Source organism: Manis javanica, chromosome 10, assembly GCF_040802235.1.
Source record: "Manis javanica isolate MJ-LG chromosome 10, MJ_LKY, whole genome shotgun sequence".
NCBI classification, from domain to species: domain Eukaryota; kingdom Metazoa; phylum Chordata; class Mammalia; order Pholidota; family Manidae; genus Manis; species Manis javanica.
The window spans coordinates 99,560,067-99,580,951 of NC_133165.1; the positions used below are offsets into that span (position 1 = coordinate 99,560,067).

Here is a 20,885-nt window from a genome sequence, read left to right on the forward strand (position 1 = left end):
ATCTGGGTAGAAACAGTCAGGTTACAGTTTGGGGTATAGATTCTGCTTCAGGATTTATCAGTATTTAATGATAGCTGAAGTCAAGAACAAAAATGGTTTTGGTTGAGGAGCACTAAATGTTGAGAAAAGCAAAAAGAGAAACTTAAGTGAAAAAAGGCTGGTAACCACAAAGAGAAACAGGATGGAAAGAGCATATTTTAGAAGATAGAGATGAGTGGAAATGATGGCTTCTCTATGATGTAAGATTTATAAAATATTTTTATATGTCTGGAGTAAGGGCTCTTAACCAATTTCATATTAAATTAGAGAAAATTGAATGACTACAGTTGGACATAATTAACTTTGCACATTCAAAGACTTTGATGATACAGATGCCAATAGAATAGAGTGCCTGACTGGAAGAAGTTTGCCGTCTATGCAAGTTAGCAGAGAATGATCATGATAGGAGGGTGATGACGACGATTATAATTACTACTACCAGGTGCTTGACTTTTATCACTTACTCTTCATAAAACAATTCTGCAAGGGGCTCTTTTAATATTACTACATTTTACAGACGAGGAAACTAAGGCTAGAGGTTAAGCAAGTCGTCCAAGCCATCTAGTGGCAGCGACAGGATTTGACCCAGGAGTTTGCAGAGTCCAGAGATTAACCACCAGCTCTTTGATTTCAATAATAGTACCTACTTTTTAAATTATATAGATTAAATTGGTTAATATATGTAAAGCGCTTAGAACAGTTTACCCACATGCATTTAAGTTCTGTGTAAGATTTAACGGTTATTATCTTCATCGCCTAAGGCTACACAGCCATTTTATGGCAGAGTCTGGGTTCCAATCCAAAATTCATTCTCCTTACTATTATGATTTATAGGAGTTAGCCCAGGGAATTACAGGAACATAGGAGGAGCACCTAATTTCAAGGGAATGGAGAGAGAGAGAGAATGTGTTAGATGTCGAGAAAGGCACAGAATTCTGTTCTGGAGAAAAAGTAGGCAGAGAATAGTGTGAATTCGAGTAAAAAAGGCGATTGATGGAAACAGCGTATTTGTAATTCAGGGTGGTTGAATCCTATAGTCAGATGGGCAGAGGTGGGGAATGAGGCTGAAGAGGCCTCATATCCAATTCCATGCTGTGAATGGTTTTGCACTTTATTCTTCAATAAAAGTCATTATAGTTTTGCATTTTATTCTTCAAGAAATGTCATCTGAACAATATTATCGAACACAAGCGCGCGCGCGCACACACACACACACACACACACACGAAGCTGGTTCGCTACAGGAGTTAAACACAGGCGCGAGCCAATCTGTGGAGTAAAGGACAAATACACGATACCGAAGAAGCACCAAGCAATTTCCAGTCTTGAATCTGGCAACGACGTAAACAGGGTAAGGTTGGAAGCACTGCAAGACTCTTGCGGACAAAGAGGTCGACAACGCACTCTAACTTCCGGCGTCCTCAGTTGCTAAGGGAAACCGGAAGCGCCCTTGCGCTCCGCCCATGCAAACCATAGAGTGCCGGAAAGAGCGTGAGCAGAAGGATCCGGAAGAGAAAGCGACAGGATCTCCGTTCGATCTAAAATGACAACGTTAGTGCTGGATAACGGAGCCTACAACGCCAAAATCGGTTACAGCCATGAAAACGTCTCGTAAGTGTTCGCCTTCTCAAGGGACAGGCGTACACGCCTAGTAGCTTCACATGCTAAGCTTCATTTTGCCGTATTAGCATCTGCAAACGTCCCCCGCGCGGCCAAAACCTGAGCCAGAGGGATGGTCAGGGTGGAGCTGGATGTTTGGGATGCTTTGATGTGAGATTTGGGTGTTAATTTTTGACACTGCGGGCCCAAAGTGGGACGTGTGTTTCGTTTCGTTACTGAAAACAGCTCCGGAAAATAGGCTTCTAGAGAAGAAATTCCTCATAGTGGAGTCTGAACAAAAAGTTCTTGAACTCTTAGGAATCCTGGGCAGCATTTCGTGTATATATACATTTTCTTGGGGACACGATTATGGCATTCATCAAATTCCCAAAGGGTTCCATTACTCCAGAAAGTGAAACTACTGTCTTAGTGGCTGGAGACTTCGAAGGCTTTGTGCCTAAAGCCTTCGAAGTCTCAGTGGCTGCCCCAGTTGACTAGAGTCAGTTAAACAGAAATACTACAGTGGCATTCATAAAGTACATGTTTTAATAAAGAATAAGGAGATTAAAAGACACGCTTTTCTTCTATCACATTCAAAAAACGTTTCTTTTTTTCCCGTCTTCCACCATTTTTTTTTAAGAGGAATGTAAATTGGTACAGTTTCTGGAAACAATTTTGGCAGTATGTATCGCTGTTCTTCCTTTGACACAGCAATTCTGTATCAATTACCCAAGGAATAAATTAGAGGTTTAAAACCAGAGAGATCAGGAACTTTACCTAAGCTCCGGTTTTCATCTGTGCAGTGGCAAACTCAGTACCCACCTGTGAGGATTTCTGGAGGATGCCTGCAGAAAGATGAACCAGTATAGAATCTAGTGTATGTTAAATCCTTAAAAAGAAAAAAAGTATTTTTATTATTTGAAGACAGAATGAGAAACACTGGTTTTGGACATGTTTTGACATCGATGGTGAGGGTTAATTAAATGTATTTTTAGAAACCAGGTGTTTAGGGAATAATTATAGAATTTGTTTCTTTGTTTCTAGGGTTATTCCTAACTGTCAATTCAGGTCAAAAACAGCACGTCTTAAAACTTTTACTGCAAACCAGATAGATGAAATAAAGGACCCTTCTGGACTCTTTTACATCCTTCCTTTTCAGAAGGTAACCCAATTATGTTATTTCTAGCATTATAGATCTAAATTTAAGGATACTTTTTTAATGTATGTGTAAGATTTTATATGTATGAAAACATTTTTAGGTCTCTGAATTTAAGTTTTAGGATCTTATTAAAACCAAAAATTGAAATTCAATTGTCTTGTTAAAAATAAATGACCATCTCATAATGCGTGATCAAAACCAAAAGTTTCTGTGATGAATGCCCTTGTACTGTTCACCATGTAAAAATTTATTCACTATGTAAGAATTCGTTCACCATGTAAGAACTTGTTATTTATGCTTCAGAAGATTGGACACTGACGAGAATTAGGTTGAGATGGATTAATGATTGTACATTGAGCATTGACCCCCCCATACTGAATTTTATTGTTGTTAACAACCAGTTGATCAATAAATATGAGAGATGCCCTCTCAAAAAAATAAATAAATAAATAAATAAATAAATAAATGACCATGATTTAGTTACTGATTGTAGGTATTAAATTTTACTTATTCATGTTAAGGCTAAATGAGATGAACACATTAAAGAAAATAAGTATAGAGAGGCATCTTTACATATTGGTGTATCTTTTGAACCCTTGACATTTTGGTTATTTTTTGTATTTGTAATTTTTTGAACTTTTAAACGGAGAAAAACATACCAATTTAATGGCTTTGAAATTCAAACAGCAGTAGACTGGCAAATGTAAAGAGATAGAAATCAGTGTTTTAGAATATGTTAATCTTATTTTTAAAAGTTCAAATATTGTTGATAATTTTATAAAAACACAACTTTTTTAGGGTTACTTGGTGAATTGGGATGTTCAAAGACAAGTTTGGGATTACCTTTTTGGAAAAGAAATGTATCAGGTAACAAAATGGAGTATGTATTCAAATTTCTATTTCTATGTCTAATTCAAAAGGAAAGTTAGAACATATTTCAAGGTTTATGAATTTTTAAATGTTTCTACTGTATATTTAAGTCACTTCATATACTGTGCTTAGCCTTTTCTAAGTATTATGTAATACAGTTATATATAATAATGTGATTTGATATTACCATCAACATGTGGTTATATCATTCATAACTTTTGCAAGTGAGTAAGATTTCCATTTTGGGGTGGAATTTGAGGTTGAGAAGAGAAAGTTTATATGAAATAAAGATTAAAATTTTAATTAATATTTCTATTATTAAACCAATTCTGTGTCTCATTTTTATTTTCATGGTAAATATTTTTACCTACATATCTGAATGTGCAACTTTTCCAGTGTGTGAATTTTGTGTTTTTAATGTCTATAATGTGACTTTAGGTATACTGAGAGTGTTCAGATTTTAATGCCTCTTAAGAGTATGTGGGAGAGAATTGTGTAAACATTAAATATCCTGAAAGCTTCTGGCTTTTTCACTTTTAATAAAATAACAACAGCCCCAATGCTTGTAGTTATACATAACTTTTGCATAGTTATCTTTAAACATTTTGGCAGTACCATTTTATTAATGCTACCATTAAGAGTTAAAATTTAGTATAGTGCATGAATTCTATAACCAGACTTTCTGGGTTCAACTCCCAGCTATGTCAGTCACTAATTATATGAACTTTAGTAACTTACTCAACTTTTCAGTGCCTCAATTTACTCATCTATTAAATGGTGATAATAATTAGACATGTCTCCAGGATTATTGTGAGGATTAAATAAATTTATTTCTATATGAAAATAACTGTTTATATAATTATAACTACAAACTGCTATAACTTTTGGGATTTCTTTTCTCTCTCATAGGTTGATTTTTTAGATACTAATATTATTATCACAGAACCATATTTTAACTTCACCTCAATTCAGGAATCAATGAATGAAATTCTATTTGAGGAATACCAGTTCCAAGCAGTATTAAGAGTAAATGGTGAGTTAAGATTTTGATTAAAGTATGTTAATATGGATATCAGTATGTTAAAGAAACACTTAAAATCCAAGAATATTGGGTGACAATTAGATTTGAAGGAAATAAAACATGGAATTTAAAAACTAAATGGGCCCTTAGAAATTCTCTAGTCAAACTTCTCTCAATTTATCTTTTTACTACAATGATATTTCTCCCTAATAAAGCTAGTAGCCACATATTTCCAGTCTCTGAAAGATTATTGTTTCCCAGATAGTTATCTTTTCTGTCACTGTGTTCACTGTTGTTATTATTACTGAAATAGTGTTAATAGCTTAGGCTGCCAATGTGTGGAAAATCTGTAAATATATTCTAGAAGTAACTTTATTAGAGGCTAGAATTATAATACATGACTGTACAATGAAACTATTCACATGTAGCTTGCAGAATTTAAGTCTATATATGCAGCAGCATACTATAGTGGTTAATAACATAATCTCTATAACAGTTTTCTCAACAGAGGGCAATTTTGTTCCTCAGGGGACGTTGGCAGTGTCTGGGGACAGTTTTGGTTGTCAAAACTGGGAGGGTGCAACTGGCAACTGTGGATAGAGGTCAGAGACACTGCTAAACATAACGCACAGGATATCCCCGCAAAAAAGGAATTCTCTGGCCCAAAATGTCAGTAGTTCTGATCTAGAGAAATAGGCTATTCTAGACATACTGCCTAGGTTTGAGTCCTGGCTCTATTACTTTCTAATGGTGACTTAAGGCACGTTATTTTAACTTCTCCGTGCATCATTTTCTTCATCTGTAAAATGCAATTATTATGAGGATTAAAACACACACTCATAAATAGTTTAGAATAGTACTGTGTGTGTGTAATAAATGCTTAGTAAAATTATCTACTATTAGATTAATTTTTATAAGCTATGAAATGAATGTTACTTTTGAAAATTGTTCACAGTTTTTCTCATATTTACCACAAAATTGTGATGTTTTAAAGTTTAAACACTGCAAAGAGTTTGTGACAGAATTGCAAATATTATTTTAAATGAACATATTTCTTATGAAGTTTCTTTGTGCTTGCCTTAGTTTTCTACCTTTCTTTATTGCTTTCAATTCATTGTACTTTTACTTAATGTGTTTTTCTAATGTTTTGTTTTTTTTTAATAGCTGGGGCTCTCAGTGCACATAGGTATTTCCGAGATAACCCTTCCGAATTATGCTGTATCATTGTAGATAGTGGATATTCCTTTACACATATAGTTCCTTATTGTAGAAGTAAAAAGAAAAAAGAAGCAATTATTCGGTGAGTTGCATTTTAATTTTAATTTTATTTCCTAGGATAAAACTGAATGAAATGTGTGATAAACTGACAGATTTGAATTCTCCCTTTTTAGGATAAATGTGGGAGGAAAACTTCTAACCAATCATCTAAAGGAGATCATATCCTACAGGTAATCTTTAGTTTTGATTCTTTGAGAGGATGGGGTGCTGAAGATGAAATTTTTAAACTAGTTCTTAACTTCAGTTGTAATTCAGGTGGCAATTCTATATTACTACTTTAGAAACATTATCACATATATAACTACTGATGATATCAGATTAAAAGTTCTCTAGCATATAAAATGGTTAATGTCCAGCAAATAGAAATTGGTAAGTTCTAGGAAGTTTAATACATCAATAACATTTTAAAATTGTAAATATTGTACACATACATTGTAAAGCAAAATAAAAATGTATTTAAAGATCTGAAAAGAAAATAAATCTTTCCCTCTCCTTTCCCTCTCTCATGTCAGCTCCACTCCACAGAAAGTGTAATATTTGAACTATACTTACCTTTAATTATTTTAATCTCTATAAGCTTTAATAATATATTAATAGTTCTGTTTCTGGATTAGCTAATCTTAGTTGATTGTCCACTGTTAAAGATGAGGAATATGTGTAATTAGCCACCTCGCAACTCTTCTCTTCCTGAATTTTATTTATGCTATTATTTTTTATTTTATTTTGCTTAGAAATGTACTAGAATTCTTAAATTTCAATTCTTGCTATGTTACCTATGTATGATAACTATGTATGTATGAATATAGGTAGTATACTGTAGCATCTCTTACCTCCTCTCTGTGTTATACCAGAAAATAAGTGAACCTACATTTCTTTCTATCTCTCCTCCCTCCATTTGCTTCTTTATTCTGTCAGGTGTGCCATTACTTTTTTTAACAGCTGTATTGAGATACAGTTCATATACATACAATTTACCCATTTAAAATGTACAGTTCCAGTGGTTTTTAGTATATTAGAACATTTTTAGAATATTTCTGTTAACCCAAAAAAGAAACCGACTCCCCTTAGCCATCACTCCCTAGCCCTCATCCCACCCAGCTTTCATATATTTTTTAAAAACTTTCTATTTTGAAATAATTATAGAGTCAGGAAGTTTGAAGAATAGTACATAGAGCTCCGTGTACCCCTAGTGCTGTCTTATGTAATTAGTACCATATCAAAATGTTGACATTGACACTAGTGCATTATTGTTAACCAGACTAGAGGTCATACTAGATTTTCACCATTTTTTGCATGTATTCATGTGTGTCATTCTGTGTGACTTTATCCTATGCATACATTCATGTAAATACCACCATAATCAATATATAGAACTAGTTCATCACTCCAAAGGAGCTCCTTTGTGCTACCTAAATATATATATATACAAATTTCATTGATTCTGAATTGTGCTTTTTCACCTTTAACCTCTGAAATTGAGGTGAATCTTGCAATCATTAGTACCCTAGAATTGTCATAGCTTAATTACTATGTTTTGTTCTCTGGTAAATAGTGTCTTGGAGAAGGTAAAAATGTGGTGTGTTATGATGTTTGTCATAAGGAAAGCAAAAAGACAGAAACAATAATAATGATTTTTATTTATTGAATATAGGGACTATGCTAAACACTTCACAGGTATGATTACAATTGTTTACCTCTCATTACTGTGTTAAGTCAGTTATCTTAATTATCTTTTTAGAGTTGAGAAGATTGAGTCCCAAAGAAGTAACTTGGTTGCTAAGTTGTGATTAAACCTAAGTCTCTTGTTCCAAAGTCCATGATAATAACACTAGTATCTTTCCTCCCTAATCTAAACTTTTCAACATTAGGAACATTGATAAACACATTTTAATCAATCCCTCTGATTGAATATTTTAAGGCAGTAAAAAAAAAAATTCATTTTAAAGGATAATAGCATAAGAAAATGTTCATACAATAATGTTAAGTTTAAAACATAAAAGGTAAACGTAGTGTAAATGAGCTATGTGCAGAGAAAAATATTAAAAGGAAATCTCACATTTTTTTAAAAACCTTTATTTTCTGCATTAAGCCTTTGTTTTCTTTGATTCACTCATCAAATATTTATTAAGCATCTACTATATGCAGGCACTGTATGCTGACTCATAATGCTCCTATAATTGAAAAAGAAAGGGCAAAAAGTTGAGGCATTTTAATAAGATTCTATTCAGAGTCGTTGAGGGAAAATGTTTGCTCTTTCATTGGGTAAACCTTACCAGTTAAAACCTCTGTTTTCAGTTTCCTTCTGCAAAGTAGACTTTGCCCTCAGAGAGGTAATGTGAAGATTAAATAAGATAGTGGAAATGTATTACATAAAGTTAAAAATATCTTCCACATTCAAGAAGTTAATATTTAATATTGAAATAATCAGTTCCTCAAAAATTTAATTCTAGAAAAGAGATTTTAAATGATAACTTTAAGTTATATTCAAAAATTTTCTATTTCAAATTTTATAATTTTTCTGTTTAGGCAGCTACATGTTATGGATGAAACACACGTGATAAATCAAGTAAAAGAAGATGTATGCTATGTGTCCCAGGATTTTTATAGAGACATGGACATTGCAAAGTATGTCTAATGGTAATCTAAGAATCAGAAAGTTGATTCTTGGGTAATGTTGCACATAGTTAAAATATTTCATAAGTCTCTATTGTGTTTTCCAGATTGAAAGGAGAAGAAAATACAGTAATGATAGACTATGTTTTGCCTGACTTCAGTACAATTAAAAAGGGCTTTTGTAAGGTAATTAAAAAAAACCCTCAGTGACATTTAAGTGACCCCTTCAGTCAGATTTGAAAAGCACCCAGCTGGGATTGGTGCAGTCGTACAGTTGTTGACAGCTGCCATCGTGGTGGCCATTTCTCCAGGCACAAGTGTATGAATGATTACAAAATACCTCACTGAAGTTATTTAGAAGAACCATCAGTCAGTGGTATCACCCTAATGATAGCACTTGAGACAAACCTGGAGATAAATGGCTAACCTCTATTATGGCTAATGCTTTTTGGTTTACTTAAGAATAAGTTTAAATCCAGTTGGAATGCTTATTTGCCTGTTGTGAAAATTATTGACATAGTTGACCTGAAATTTACTCATGTTTTATCTGATATGATCAGATAGTAGTAGGGCAAAATCCGGTGCACTTCCAAAGTGTTGAGAAGTTTATCATGGATGTTAAAATAATTTCTCCTTCCTTTTTATCAGCTCAGATGAACTATCAGTTCTGTGCTTGGGTAAATGTGAAGTTTGCCCTTCTAGTTACTGGCCTGATGAGCACTGCTGGGAAGTTAAAAATCTAGTCAGAAATGTAAGCATATTTGCACAAGTAAACATGGTGTCATTCATTGCAGTGTATTTTACAGGAGTGAAAAATTGGAAAACACCTAAATATCCAGTAATGGAAGAAGAACAAATAAATTTTGACATACTCATATTACTAAAATAAGTAGTAATGAAAATGAAGTAGAGCTTCACGATTATCATGGATAAATCTCAGAAACATCTGTGTTAAACATCTAATACAATGATACCTAAAGTTTTAGAAGGATATATATAGTTTCAGGCTGTATGGAATAATAATTTGTTTAGGAATACATGAGCATATGAAAGAAAAGTATAAAACTATGTGAATGATAACACCAAATTTACATGGGGAGTGTTAACTTATCTGTAAAGTTGCATTAAACTGGTAGATGGATACATGGGTTTTATATAATTTTTTTTATTAAGGTATCATTGATATACACTCCTATGAAGGTTTCACATGAAAAACAATGTGGTTACTACATTCACCCATATCAAGTCTCCCCCATACCCCATTGTAGTCACTGTCCATCAGTGTAGTAAGATGCCACAGAGTCTCACTACTTGTCGGCTCTGTGCTACACTGTCTTCCCCATGACTCCTCCCCACACCATGTGTACTATTCATAATACCCCTCAATCCTCTTCTCCTTCCCTCTCTACCCACCCTTCCCCTTTAGTAACTGCTAGTCTTTATATACAATTTTTTTTGGCCAAATTATTGAGGTCAAATCCAAATTAGAATTGAGAATTCAGTTAATGAGGCACAGTCCATCAGTATTCATAACCAGATAGTATACCCAGAGCCTTATAAAATTGAAATCACCCTTTAATGTCCTTAGACCCTTGTGGAAGAACCTAGGCTGGCTTTCACACATGGGAATTGAAAATGGTATCAGGTTGTCTAGACATGAACTGGGGAGAAAAGTTGGAAGCCCAGGTCCTGCTTCGGATATGGATGGTGTACTTTTTTCCTCACCAGCCAAGGATAACTATTCCTAATATAGACAGACCATCCTCATGTAGCTGATTAAAACACTTAAGTGATATAAAGTTCCTTATGAAGAATTCATGGCACACTGTACAGAGTTAATGGAGATAAAATAATATGTATGTCTACAGGGATGGAACCTGAGGAAAGTCTCCATGATTCCCAATTTTTGCAAACCTGACTAATCATTGGAATCACCTGGGGCACTTGAAAAACATTTTGTGTGCAGGTTCTCAGTTCCTGTCCCTAGAAATGCTTAAGTTTGGAAACTTAATCTTAAAGAAAAAATACTTTTCAGATGGACTGTCAACTAGGTTTGGAAATCTTGGTTTTTTTTTTTTTTTAAATCATAGTTCTCTCCTACCCTGCAAATGACAACCTATCAGTTTATTGGACATTATCTGCTAAACACTGCTAGTTTCCTTCTCACCAAATCATAAGCCTTGTTTTCTGAAACCTGCACTTTGCTCAGTGAGCATGAGCAGAGGTGTGGTTATTCTCCCAGTCAACCATTGTTTAACTGATCATCTTTGGAGAAAAAAGGCAGAAACTACATTGTATTGTCTACAGCTCTTTTGCTGGCATTTGACCTTGGTAACACTATCTGCTCATGGATAGTTATGGACTGTGCTTCATTAACTTAGTATAGACTCCCTGTTACTTGTGTACTTTAGTATCAATTAAGTGGACAGAGTGGGTTGGACTGGACTTTTGCCAAATTATGGAATGTTACCATTGACTATTTATTTCCAGAATAATGGTTTAATCTTTACTTTGTCAATTAGTGTTAAAATTTATACTTTATTCAAAATACATGTTAAATCATGTGTATAGCTTAATATTTTTTAAGATTTAGAAAGAGCTTGTTTAGTACATGTTAGGATGTATCCTACAATGTATTATTTTGAATTTACTAATTGACTAACTTGTTTTCTTTGTTGCTTGATATGCAATAACTTTGATAAGAGCTGATATATATGAAATTAGAAAAAAAACTACATAAAATGAAAAAAGTTATTTATTTCAGAGCCCTATACTTAGCATGTTGTTAGAACTTGGACTTTGATAGATTATTCAAGAATATTTTTTAAGCACTTGGGAAAAAGTTACAACCTTGATTTTTTTAGTACTGAAGACAGTAACAATAACAAGGTCTGTAATATCATTGTTGATTACAATTGATAGAAATTCAAGTTTTATCTCATCAGAAAGAAGATGCCTGCTAAAGTGTAACATGCTTGCCTGACCTACATCAAGAAAATAGCCCTCATAAATAATTATTGTAGTACCACTTGCTGCACAGCCATTGTAATTTAAACTGACCATTTTTTTCATGGTACCAGAATGAAATTTATGAGGGCTTTGCAGTAATCATGGCTATGATTAAAATAGCAACTCCCAGCAGCCTTTATAATAAATTTCTTCATTTTTTGTCTGTGTCAAACAATGTTTTTGGAGTTGTACTTTTAAAAACAGAAACTACTTGTAATTCCACATTACATAGTAACATTTAATGGCTTTACAGCTAGCATTTAACAAGAATATCTAGTTCTGGCTCTTTGCCTTAGTTAGGGTTAGGTATTTGATCCTGGGAAAGTCACGTGATCCTCTTGTGTAAAATCAGGGTTATAGACTATAGATAATCTCTAATGTTTTGTCAGTTGAAATTCTCCCAAGTTTGCATCTGTCTCAGGCTACTTTAATGAGTTACATCCTTTAAACTGATGCCAGTATAATTTTTAAATGAATTTGTAGGAAATATTTTCATTCTGCCTGAGAAGGAAGAATATTTTGTGGAGGAGTAATACTGTCTTTGGTGCTGTAATAGCTTAATTGAGTTAAAAGTAGTTTTCCTTGTTCTTCCTAGAGCATTGTGAATATTGTGTGATTTTTGAATATTTTCATTTAAAAATAATGTTTTGAGCATGGAATTTCCAAATGATAGGAATTAGAGTCATTCATATCCAGGTAAGAGAGGCAATGTAGTAGAAGGAGTATGTTGCATGTACTTTTGATTATTAGACTAACGATCTCAGGCAAGTCATGTAACCTTGACAAGCCCAGTTACATCATTATGCCTACCTTACAGGTTATGTAAGAGTTCAAATGAGGTAATGTATGTAATATGTCTAATATAATGAATAGCCCATTATTGGCTTACATTCCATTACTCAAGAATTTATTGAATATTTGTTGTATACTGGGTAGTATGCTATGCTAGGTAGTGGATAATGAACAATGGTGAACAATATAGATCAAAAGGGATAAGATAGAGTGATAGCAGAGAATAATGGAGGGACCTTTTATTTCAGAAAAAAGCCTCTCTGAGGAAGCTGAAATACGAACAGAAAGTAGATGACTGATAATATTAAGGAATCTGTAATATTTGACATATATATTACTCTTTAAAAATAAATGATTAATATTTCTTTTCATATATTATACTTTTATACTTATACAAAGGGTTGGGATATACTCTGTAATGGTATGAAAACTGCATATTTAAGTCAACTGAAACGAATGTCTTGAATCTGAAAGAGTTGAGGATTTTTAGTAAAATTGAGAGGGGCCATTATTTTAATGATGTGGAATTATTGAAGATTATTTTTTCTGACCTCTTCATGAACACAGCTCACAGAATGGGCGGGTTAACAGATAATAACAGAATTTCAGTGATGAAGTCTATGTATTGTTTTAAATCATTTGGAAACTGGTTTTTGAATAGGGATTGAATAAATAATAAAGAAATTTAAAGGTGTAGGCTTTTTGCACAAGGGAAAGGGGAAATCCTGATAGAGCCACAGTGTCTAATAAACATTTAAAATAGGGGAGTGACAAGGGAGGAACAACCTAAAACAGGCACAGTCGCAGGGGGGCCATCAGGTGAGAAATTGGGGATCAACAGAGGTAAGGCTTAGAACCTCACCCCCCCTGCTTTGAGAGAAATCTTCTGCATCCGTGGATGTTTTGTTGCCCTTGTCTAGCTTGGATTAATACTTAGTCTATAGGCACACACCTGATCATCTGCATTTGCCCTCTTACAGCACTAAACTATGTTTTCTACCTTTATCTTGCATCTACCTACCACTTCAGCATTTTATTAAAAACAAAATAATAATAATAATAATAAGGGAGAAATGTGGGATTCATATATAAATCAAGTATAAAAATCAAACGAATAATCATAATTGACCTGATTGTTTATAGTTCATGATGCGTGATCAAAACCAAAAGTTTCTATGATGACCGCCCTTACACTGTTCACCATGTAAGAACTTATTCACTGTGTAAGAACTTGTTCACCATGTAAAAACTTGTTCGTTATGCTTCAGAAGATTGGAGACTGTTGAGAATTAGGCTTGGGGTTGATTAATGATTGTGCATTGAGTTCCCTATACAGAATTTTATTGTTGTTAACAACCATATGATCAATAAATATGAGAGATGCCCTCTCAAAAAAAAAAATCTACCTTCTAAGCTAGTATAAGTTTTATAGGTACTATCTCGGTGTCAGTACTTTGGAGCCCCCCCCAAATAAAACTGCTGAAATAAAAAAAATAAACAAATAAAATAAAATAGGGGAGTGAAAGTAGATGGTGGTAGAAACGTGTTATAGTAAAAGTTTTTTTATTTACAATATGTCTTTGTTCTCTAGAAACTGAAATCATCTGTGATTATAGATAAATAAGGAAGTTCCCTCTCCTCTGTTCTCCTTTTCTTTCTGTTTTAAAATGTGTGGAATAAAGACAGATCATCTTTGGGGGAATAGCTATATTAGAGTCAGCAATTATTTATTTGTGTGATTAAGGCAACAGGCAAGAAGGCCACATGTTTCTAACTTTGGGGTATCCTGAAAATTCCAAAACATGGTTAATATGTTAGTGTTACATATTACTAAATGTTATCTAATGTCTAACATGTAAGATAATATAACTTGAACTTTTTATCTTATTTTTCTTTAAGCCAAGGGAAGAGATGGTGTTAAGTGGAAAATATAAGTCTGGGGAACAAATTCTGCGCCTGGCTAATGAGAGATTTGCTGTTCCAGAAATACTCTTTAATCCTTCTGATATAGGCATTCAAGAAATGGGTATCCCAGAAGCTATTGTCTATTCAATTCAGAACCTACCTGAAGGTATATAAATACAGTATTGAGAAGTAATGATGTATCTTTTTTTAAATCATAAGCTCTGTGAATTCCAGAGAAGTCATCTGTTCTTTCTAAATAATTTGAGGTAAGCAGCAAGTATGTTTTATTTGCAGAGATGTCCATATCCCATAATGAACTTGAATAATTCTTACTTTATTGGTCCTAGATTATAAATTTGATATAGGGAAAGCCATATGGTCAATTTAAACTATAAGAAATTCATCTCCATGAGTATTAAATAGCCATCTCCATTTAAGAAAAGTTTTAATTTCACCCAATTTGCACAGAATAGCAATTTATAATTTAATAATTTGATGGGTTTTAGCTCTTGAGACTGGTTTGTTCTATTTGGACTAATATACAGGAAGTTTATTTTAATGAAGTTGATGTATGATGCTCGCAGTGATGACTGGGCTTTCCTGAAGCATAATTAAACTAAATTTTATATGGTTTTAGAGTGCTTTTTATATCTGGACTGTGTCTTCCTACTTCATAAGGAACAGTCTAGGCATTGGAGAAACATACAATGTCCTTTTCCTCCCATTTAAAAAAAATAATAAAAAAGAAAGTCACACAATACCATTCATTACCTTAATATAATTATTTTACAAATATTTTCATTTTATTTCATATTAATCTCAATTTTGTATTTTATATAGTTACAGTCATAATGTATACAACATTTTGTACTTCATTACTTATGCCATGAGACTCGGTTGTCAATATGACGAACTCTGAACAGAAGCATTAGGTGGGATGGCCAGTACCTATTAATTCTGACAGATTTCCCAGTGATGCTTAATAGGCTTTTAATACTGGCTAACCATATGGCACTTAAACATATAACTTTATATATCATATAACTTTAATGAGTGTAGAACATTAGATCCTTTAAATATTAGTATAGATTATAAGTAATTTTTACTATCAGATGTAAGTATTGTACAATAAGTATGTCTGTCTCAGTGACATAACATGGAAATTTGGGCTCCCAAGTTAAAATGTCATGACTTCCTTTTCAGCCTTAAAGTAGCTCACTATCTCAGCCTGTAGAAAGACCCCCTCCATTTTAGGGAATAACAAATATAATTATCAAATGTCTGCTACTAGAATGTTACTCATTTATGTATAAATGAGTATAAATGGGTATATAATAAACGTGTACATAATAAGAGGCCATTAGTTCAGCTCTTTTACCTATTAGCCTTTAAAAGAAATTTAAAGATCTATGAAGTCATATTTCACTGTTTAATGTTTCTATTTGTGTAAACCATAATCTCATTATAAAATCTTAGAAGTTATAAATTATAATTTAAATGGTTATAAAAAATTATATGGTTTCCCAGCCAGTAATTGTAATCTAATTGATCTTAACTAAATCTTCATCCCCCTCTTCCGGAGAGAGAAACAAATTTTCTAATGCCTGTTTTCTTCCTTTTCTCTTTTTTTTTTCTTAAAGAAATGCAGCCACATTTTTTTAAGAACATTGTTTTGACAGGAGGAAATTCCCTTTTTCCAGGATTTAGAGATCGGGTTTACTCAGAAGTTCGATGTCTCACTCCAACAGACTACGATGTTTCTGTTGTGCTGCCTGAAAAGTAAGTGTTGGCTGATACAGAAACAAAACAGGAAGTCATTTTGTAGATAAAGCAGTATATAGGCAGACGAGTTTAAAGCCTGGTTCTACCACATTAGCAGATTTCTTTCACCTTGGGGATTTTCATTTTCCTTTTCTCAAGAATTTCTCTAAATGATAAACCTCACATTTCAGTGGACTAAGTGGGATGAAGTATGTAAAGTGCCAGCCATTAACAGTTGGTATATAATGGGTGCTCATTAACATAAGATCACATCAAAAAACAGTCAGTCAGTCCTCGTTCCTAAGAAATTTTTACAGGCAAAAGCAAAGAGGTTATAATTTCTGATTAATATGAGATGTATCATTTCTTGACAGTTTCTATCAAGAATAGAAATTTTAAAATTAAACCACTAAGATATGTCAGTTTATATATATATTGTTTTGGAATGTTTTAAACTAATTTTAAATACAGGTTTCCTATCTGAAAGAATGTTCCTGTGAAACTTTTTGTAAGCTGAAATGGAGTAAAATGAAGAATCAATTAGCATTAATTAATATGGAAACATTTTTTAGTGCTCCCAGACCCAAAAAAATAAGTCAAGATAATGCCCAGCAGCTCACAGACACAGTTCGGAGCTATGGCAGCTTAATGCTGAGATGCTGAGTGTAGTTTGCAGGGAAAGAGCTTAGTGGACTACCCTTGCTACTTGGGATGCGTGCTGTCTCTGTAATGGCTCACTGTAAAACAGGCATTGAATGCTATTTTCACTCTTCACTTTTTTTCATAAAAGCAAAAGTCCTCTTCAGTTTTTTTCAGTTAATGAAAATAGGTACCAGTGTCACTTTTTCATAAAGCAAAGTGACATAATGTAAACTTTAGAAAGCTGGGGAACACTTGTATTTTAAATAAACTTACATTTAACTATATTTTTAATTCAACACTATTCCCTATCCTGTTTTATGAAAAAAGCAGATGTCTTCATTCCCACTATAGTAAAAAAAAAATTAAGATAGCATTTTAGAGCTGTAACAAAGGGTTATAGATGATCCTGTTTAATATTCTTACTTTGTAAATAAAGAAACAAGAGCTCATGACTTGGCAAAGACTTTATAGCAAGTTAATAGCAGTGACCAGACTAAACTCAGTTCTATGTATCTAGAGTTAGATGCTCTTACCAAATATATCTAAATAACACCCTCTACCTCCACTGCAATCATAAGTGGCAGAGGTGCAAACAAGACCCTGTATCCCTGACTCTTAATTTGAGAGTTTTGTTTTAAAGTGAAAGTAGAACTTTTCAAAATCAGTTGTAGTTAATTAAAGGCCCTCATCTGATCACTTAATTTTCCAACAGATAAAAATAAACAACTGTTAGATATTGGAATGATTTTTATCAGCATTAATGTTCATATACTCTTTTAGAGTATGAAGCATGCTGGATTTTTTTTTTAACGTATCATTGATATACAATCTTAGGTTGGTTTCAGATATATAAGTATATAAGGCAGTGGATCAACAGTTACCCATATTATTAAATCCTTACCCCCTCTAGTGGGGTTACTATCTATCAACATAGTAAGATGTTACAGAATCACTAACTGTATTCTCCATGCTGTACTACTGTCCTTGTGACCAACTTACATTGTGATTGCAAATTATTATGCCCCCTTTTCCCCTTCACTCTCCCTCCCCACTCCCGCCCCAATCCCTCCCTCCCCCTTGGTAACCACTAGCCTCTTCTCAGTGTCCATGAGTCTATTGCTATTTTGTTCCTTCTGTTTTTGAAGCATACTGGATTTTTATCCTGCATTTTGAATGCAAGTCATGCACGTATTTAGGCCACGGGATCCACAGAAATAGATTTTATTCTTTAATTAGTCAGATCTTCATTGCAAATCTGCATATATTTTTTTAAGGTTAGGAAATACAGTAAATACAATAAGGAACAATAACTTTATCATTTTTCAGATTTGAAACTGAATTAGAGGATAGGAACATAGAAATAGAATTGTCATAACAAAGTATAAAATATATACTTTATTACTTTGTATAACCTTGGTTGTAGATAAAACCAAACTAAATGTTTTATGTGCTCTTAATTTTATTTATTGTCTATGTCCAACCATGTAACTGTCATTCATTGTTTTCTATGTACTCTATGTATTCTGTGTACTCTAATTTTACTTACTGTGTCCAACCATGTAACTGTTTATCATTCACTATGTTTTAATTTTGAGGCAACAAAGTATAGCAACAAACATGCAGACTGTGTGAAAACAGTTCTGGGCTAAATCCAAGTTCCACTTAACCTCTCTGAGCCTCATTTTACAAATCTATGAAATGGGAGTTATAATAGCTATTTCATGGGTGGCTATCCAAATTAATGAGATGACATATCTTTGTCACATACATAATTTAGACTGTTATGGTAGTGTTTTTCCTTTTATGTGTTTTTGATCTTTTGCTTGTATTCTTATTTTTTATTAGATGTAGAGGGTCCATAAATTCAGGGCATGGGCAGATAAAAATGTGTTTGCTTTACTCATATGCTTATTTTTGCACTTGAAATAATTTTCTGTTAAATCAAGTTAGGTAGAGATTGCCACATTTTAGTTACTAATGTTTTTCTATTGCAGTTCTGTAAAATTATCTGGTTTCATTTATTTCAGCCCGATTACTTATGCCTGGGAAGGTGGAAAATTGATATCAGAGAATGATGATTTTGAAGATATGGTAGTAACAAGAGAAGATTATGAAGAAAATGGACATAGCATCTGTGAAGAGAAATTTGATATTTAAGAAATCTTTATGAAGGAAAGTTTTAACTGATTGTGACTAAAAGGTTTAATTTCATAGTTCTTTTTAAGAAGATTAGGACCTGTGTTACCTTTTGTCCTAAGATAAAGTATTGAATTTATGTAAATACATTGATCCATGGCTAATTTTCAAAGGTTTCCTAGCTAGATTATTATAGTAAACTGTAACTTAACCCATACTTTCATTTAGGAACTAGACTACTATAACAATGCTAATACTCTTTCATAGAGTAGATTATTTTTCACTAGAAGACAAAAGAGTGAATGCATTTTTAATGTAATTCTTCATGTCTAAAAGCACAAACTTAACTGTCTCACTAATAATTTTTCCTTGGAGGGTAGTTTTGTGTGACTATGACTCAGAATTGGCCAAAGTTTTTTCTGGCTGCTGTTTTCTCTCTTTTAGAACCAAGTGTTTAATTTCTTTAAATTGTCATTTTTATTTATACATAGTAAAGTTGGAAAGACTACTCTTAAATGTGTTTATTTTTTACTACGAGTAAGTGAAAAGATGAAGACTAAAGCCACATTTAGTTTTTTTTGTCATTATTGGTAACAAAAATGTATTATTTCACTCACAGAAATATTCTAGTGTTTTTTAGGATGAAAAGAAATTTGAAGTTTACTTGGGTTGTTCAAAAAATCTTGATACAAATGTTAGTGTTTTGTTTTTAAAATTCTTATATAACCCACAATAAGAGTAGTAAATCGTCAAAGGCTACAGCTTTTCAATTTAAGGAAACAGCCAACAATGACATTAATGAATGGATTAGGTAGGCTTCTTTGATTGAAAACAGTAAAAACTCATTTGGGCTGTTCTAAGTAAAACAAAATTTATCAACAGGATGAAGAACAGTTTATAAAATCTAAGAGAAAGTCAGACCTTTTCGGAAGGATAAAAACCAGGATAACCTCAGGAATCTAGGTACCAAGGGATTATCCTTATTGAGCCCTGTCATCAAAATATCTCACATTCTGTATTTTCTATCGTATGTCATTGTGCTCATGAATCAAATTCCTACCAGTCTCTTTACCCTAGTTAGGATCATGCACCTACCCCATGGCTTCAGGGACTTTTTGACAGTCCTAAAGTAGCCTAGAGTAAACAAAGGGCATTTTGCAAAGGAAAATGAAGAAACAGCTGCTATGCAGGGTGAAAGAGCTGTCCACTAAAATCTATATGGAGTATACTGGGTTAGCACTTGGTCAGTCCTTCCCAGACCTAGGCTGATTACCATTATAGAATCACAAATTGAGTTGTGTTTGTGTGAAACCAGTACTAGCATATAATCTGTGGACAGTGTAGCAAGGTGATGGCAGCATATGAAGTTTTTGCAGCCATACTATTTAACTGTGCTGCAATTTCAGTACGATGTATTTGGAGGTGTGAAAGTGAGTCCCCATCTTAAAGGGCTTTCCTTGACTTTTCAATACCTCATCTTGGAGATGGCAGAATACTATCATCACCTACTAGGTGTTTTTCCTGTGAGGAACTGGGGCATTCCTGAAAGCTGCATTTCTAAAACAAATACAAGCCTTGAGCTCTCCTGTTATGCTGTTTACTACATTATTACTACAGTAAACTGTAATTTCTGTATATAGTGTAGATCTCATAGTGCTTCTTTTTAACTGAAGTATAGGTAGGTGATATTCAATCTTATATTAGTTTCAAGTATACAATACAGTGGTTCAGCAAGCACCCACATTATTAAATCCTCACCCCAACTAGTGCAGTTACCATCTGTAAACATAGAAAGATGTTACAGAATCACTGGCGATATCCTCCATACTATACTACCATCCTGTGATCAACTTACATAATGATTGAGCATTTTTGTGTGCCTTTATCCTCCTCACTCAGCCCCCTCTGACATGGTAACCACCAGTCACTTCTCAGTGTTTGAGTCTACTGTTAGTTCATTTTGTTTTTAGATTCCACAAATAAGTGAAATCATATGGTATTTGTTTTTTTCCTCCTGGTTTATTTCACTTAGCACAATACCCTCTAGGTCTATCCAGGTCA

The 20,885-nt window shown here is 33.4% G+C and overlaps 1 protein-coding gene across 2 annotated transcripts; it reads left to right on the forward strand.

Annotated features, from left to right (window-relative positions):
- The first annotated feature begins 1,505 nt into the window (after positions 1-1,505).
- ACTR6 (actin related protein 6) lies at positions 1,506-19,340 on the forward strand. Of its 2 annotated transcripts, none has more exons than XM_017675522.3 (11): positions 1,506-1,650; positions 2,683-2,800; positions 3,596-3,664; positions 4,577-4,700; positions 5,853-5,988; positions 6,080-6,136; positions 8,493-8,591; positions 8,687-8,765; positions 14,280-14,451; positions 15,926-16,064; positions 18,716-19,340. In XM_017675522.3, the coding sequence occupies exons 1-11, from the start codon at positions 1,583-1,585 to the stop codon at positions 18,843-18,845; spliced, it is 1,191 nt and encodes a 396-aa protein (XP_017531011.3). In that variant the 5' UTR covers positions 1,506-1,582; the 3' UTR covers positions 18,846-19,340. The 2 variants fall into 2 exon arrangements, with proteins under 2 accessions (XP_017531011.3, XP_017531012.3); XM_017675523.3 differs by having other exon boundaries at positions 15,986-16,064.
- Positions 19,341-20,885: the final 1,545 nt, after the last annotated feature.

Bases quoted from the DNA above. Each gene is read 5' to 3' on its own strand.
- ACTR6 (XM_017675522.3), top strand. From the start codon at position 1,583: ATGACAACGTTAGTGCTGGATAACGGAGCCTACAACGCCAAAATCGGT. The intron at 5,989-6,079 runs GTGAGTTGCATT...CTCCCTTTTTAG, and splicing joins AAAAAAGAAGCAATTATTCG to GATAAATGTGGGAGGAAAAC. The intron at 16,065-18,715 runs GTAAGTGTTGGC...CATTTATTTCAG, and splicing joins TCTGTTGTGCTGCCTGAAAA to CCCGATTACTTATGCCTGGG.